This window comes from Salvia hispanica, chromosome 1, assembly GCF_023119035.1.
Source record: "Salvia hispanica cultivar TCC Black 2014 chromosome 1, UniMelb_Shisp_WGS_1.0, whole genome shotgun sequence".
Classification (NCBI taxonomy): domain Eukaryota; kingdom Viridiplantae; phylum Streptophyta; class Magnoliopsida; order Lamiales; family Lamiaceae; genus Salvia; species Salvia hispanica.
Window position 1 is genome coordinate 12,590,035 of NC_062965.1, and position 3,665 is coordinate 12,593,699.

The following is a 3,665-nucleotide window of genomic DNA, read 5'->3' on the forward strand; positions in this document are numbered from 1 at the left end:
ATTCACCCGGCCGCGTGAGATTTTATGGACAGCGCAGTGTTCGTATAACAGCCATAACTTCTTCTATCGAACTCCGATTGAGGCGTGCGAGATACCCACGCGAAGCTCTTTCGAAGATAGAAGAGATTGGTATGCATTAGGGGCTGATTGGACTTCAAAATCTCCAGTAAATATTGTCTCAAACCAAGGCTGCTGCACATCCACATATTTTGTATACTTTTTTCTACACATTCTTAACAAAATGATCAACATACCAACATAATAGAGAAGTAGATATAAACACGCCTAATAATAGACGAAATATGCTCAAATTCATACAAAACCACCCTCTAAAACCATGTAAAATCCAAGTATGTCACAAACTTACTCCATTTATATAATTTTGTTCTACATTTATGCACATTTATATTATATAATAAAGTTATTCTTATCTAAAATATTTGCACAACTTTGTTTTAATAAAATCAAATACTTTTACTTTTTTCTAGTATTTTCACTATTGACCTCGCATTATACTAACTCATTCCAAATTACTACATTTTATATAAATTATATAAAAGTAGGATCCACGTTCAATTAACTTTTTTCACCTATTTTTTACTATATTTCAATTAGTGGGAAACGAAGGGAGTAATATTTTTCGTATTTCAATTAAATATTTCATAATTTTATATAAATAGAATGGACCGTGCATAGCACTGGAGTGAGACTATTATTATAAGAATAAACTCGGACTCATAATTGAATTGAATTTATTTGTTATAATTAGCATGTTATCATATTAATTCATACGTATACAATAAAAATGTAATCACAATAATATATTCTTGTTATGTAATTTTATTGAATGGTAATTTTATTGTATAAATGATAATATTGATAGATGTGCGTAACTAAAGTACAACTTTTAACATAAAATACCAACAAATAACCTATATCTATTTTAAATAAGAAAACGTGAGATTGCATATTCCAAAGAAAAATGTTATAATCAAAACATTATTTTCTGGAGATTTATTACTATTAAAATAAATTAGAAGAATAGTTAAATAAAAAGTCCGATTTTGATACTCTATTTAGTTGTGTATCAGGTGTGAAAAATTAAATACTACATTTATCATTATACTTTCAATTCTACTCATTTCCTTATTAAAAATAGACAATATTTGAAACGACCCGAATTTTAATGCACAATTAGTAAAATATTAAAAGAAAGATAAAAAAAGTGATTGAAATATTATTAATGTAGATTGAGATTCATGAGAAAAAGTTTTCTTAAATATAATTTAATCTATTTTTAAGGAAAATTTCAAAATGATAAACGTGATTTATTTTTAAAAGACATAGGAAAGTAGTTAAAAAAATTTAAATAGTGAAGTTTAGAAAATAAATTGTGGGCAGCGTAATGGGCCTGAAATTTTGAAAAGAGAAAAGAGATTGCTCCAGTAAAAAGAAAAAGCCCTAGTAAATTCGCCGGGCTTCCTTCTCTGAACAAATTGCTGTGCAGCGCCGCCTCATTCACGCCTGAATCGCCAACGCTGGACTTCTCCGATTGTGAGTTGTTAATATGGCTAGTCGCTTTTTTTGTTTTGTTTTGAAGTTATGAGGTGTTATTCGCAATTTTTGAACGCACACTGTTGCAATTTCATTAGTAATTCTATGAAATGTTATAGATCTAGTTGCATATGCTAGTAGCGATTTCTGAAGAATCTGAACACACTGCTGCGTTTGTGCTTAATACCTTTTGATATGGCGATAATTTGATGAACATTTGTGCATTCATCTTTGGAATAGGTCTAATTGTATTCGCTGATTAAGCGAAAACGAGGTTTGTTATTGGATTGAAAGATGCTGAGCTCTACTGTTGTCAAGAAATTGAAGCCTTTGGCCTCATCCTTGGATCATTCTCTAAGCTACCAGCTCCTTCAGAGATGCTCTGTCAGTGGCACTGCGAAGGGGAAGGGTAAGATCAAGACCGGGCAGCCGTTGAAGCGATCGAAGGTCACTACGAAGAAGGGGACACCGCCCGATCCATCTAAGAAAGAAGGGCCGAGGAAGAAGAGCAATTTTGATGAAATGGTTGAGCAATGTTTGACTGCCACTGCACCACGGAGGTTCTTGAAGCCCAAAGAGAAGGAGAGGGAAGCCGAGCGAGAGATGATGGGGCTCGTAAGTAAGGCGAACGAGCAGGCGAAAGAGAAGCTAAAGAAACAAACCGATGAATTTGTTTCACCTTGGGCCATAGGAACTTCGGGTTTGGATTATATTAGTTTAGGGTTAGTTGATGCTGATAAGATCCCGAAGTACGATCTGAGTGTTGAGGATGGACGAAGGCTTGCGAAGGAGTATAGTAGGACCTTGATGAGGCAGCATAGAGCAAGGCGGGCGGCAGAGACGCTGCTGTTGCAGTGTAAGAAAGAAGCAATTGAGGCATTGCCTGAGCATCTGAGAGCAGCTGCTTTAGTCCCGGATTTGACTCCTTTTCCAGCGAATAGATTTATGGCAACACTGACCCCACCAATTGAAGGCTATAGTGAGAAGATCAACGAGGCAGCACGGAAGAGTGTTGAAGGGAAGAAGCGTAGATGATAAGAGGTTAGAATCGTATTTCATGATTCTTTCATATTCTAATGCTTATCATGTTTGAAGTATTTGGAATACTTCTGGAGCATAAGGTTAATAGACTAACTAAGATTCATCTATTACAACATTTGTCATGTTTCGGTAGTCCCTCTTAGGAAGTGTTTATTTTAGTTGATAACTTACAAAGATAACAATAACGTAGGCTAGTCGACCTCAAAGTTTGATGGAATGAATAATTTTGAGCTTGTGATTGTCCGATTCTTCAAATTCGCAATCAGGTATTTCCATTTATTCTATCATCCATACTATACTCCCTCTTAAGTGTTTTTAAATAAGTGTATAAATTTGGACTTTTAACTGCTAAAAGACATTTAGAATAGCTTAATACCTGCTGCTAGTAAGTCCTATTCGTTTTTCTGGTCAAATTTTAGGTAATCAAGCAATCATTATATGTATCTAACTGCATTACTGATAATATTATTATAGTTTGCTGAACAATTTCTATTTTCACCAGGTGAAGCTTCAATGCCAGTTTGCAGCTTCAGTTTGTGGTGGTCTTGGGCTTATGATATGATGACTAAATTGTTGCAGCATATGCAGCTTTGGTTAGTTAAGTCACATTTTGGTTGGTTGATAGTTGTTGCTTGCTGCAAATAAGAATCTAGCAGTAGTCATGTTAGCAATCTCCAATGGCTCTTTTGACTAGTATTTCAAATCATTGTGGATCCTTTATTTCATTCTTGGATCTTGGTTTGCTTGCATGGGAATTCTTGGTTGTTTTGTTGTATGTAGGGGATGAGTAATCGTACAAATGAAGGAATGGGAAGAAAACACCTCCTTTTGCTTTCATGGTTTTCTCAAATTATTAAATAAAATGCTGCTCCAATCTATACTGGCCTACGACCAGTTAAGTTACCTTGTCCTATGATCTGATTTAATCAAGTTTCAGTATGTCGTTGTATTCATGTTATATCTTGCCAGATGAAAATTAATAACTTGATGTTGTATGTTCGAGAATATTTCATTTAGGTAGTAGTACTAAATAGAGAAACAATGTCCATTTTTTGAAAACTTGGTGTTAT

At 34.4% G+C, this 3,665-nt stretch overlaps 2 protein-coding genes across 3 annotated transcripts in view; both read left to right on the plus strand.

Moving 5' to 3' along the window:
* Positions 1–1,705, plus strand: part of LOC125187286 — a 3,379-nt gene extending 1,674 nt beyond the window's left edge. Inside the window, exon 2 of the mRNA XM_048083846.1 lies at positions 1,674–1,705. Within this exon, the coding sequence (XP_047939803.1) occupies positions 1,674–1,705 (32 nt within the window). The remainder of the gene's footprint in view (positions 1–1,673) is intronic.
* LOC125224244 lies at positions 1,410–3,432 on the plus strand. 2 transcript variants are annotated; one of them, XR_007176858.1, is made up of 4 exons: positions 1,410–1,554; positions 1,795–2,595; positions 2,786–2,861; positions 3,098–3,432. XR_007176858.1 is itself a non-coding variant. In XM_048127649.1 (3 exons), exon 2 carries the CDS (start codon positions 1,849–1,851, stop codon positions 2,587–2,589), a length of 741 nt encoding a protein of 246 aa, XP_047983606.1. In that variant the 5' UTR covers positions 1,410–1,554; positions 1,795–1,848; the 3' UTR covers positions 2,590–2,595; positions 3,098–3,432. The 2 variants fall into 2 exon arrangements, 1 of the variants encoding a protein (XP_047983606.1); XM_048127649.1 differs by lacking the exon at positions 2,786–2,861.
* Positions 3,433–3,665: the final 233 nt, after the last annotated feature.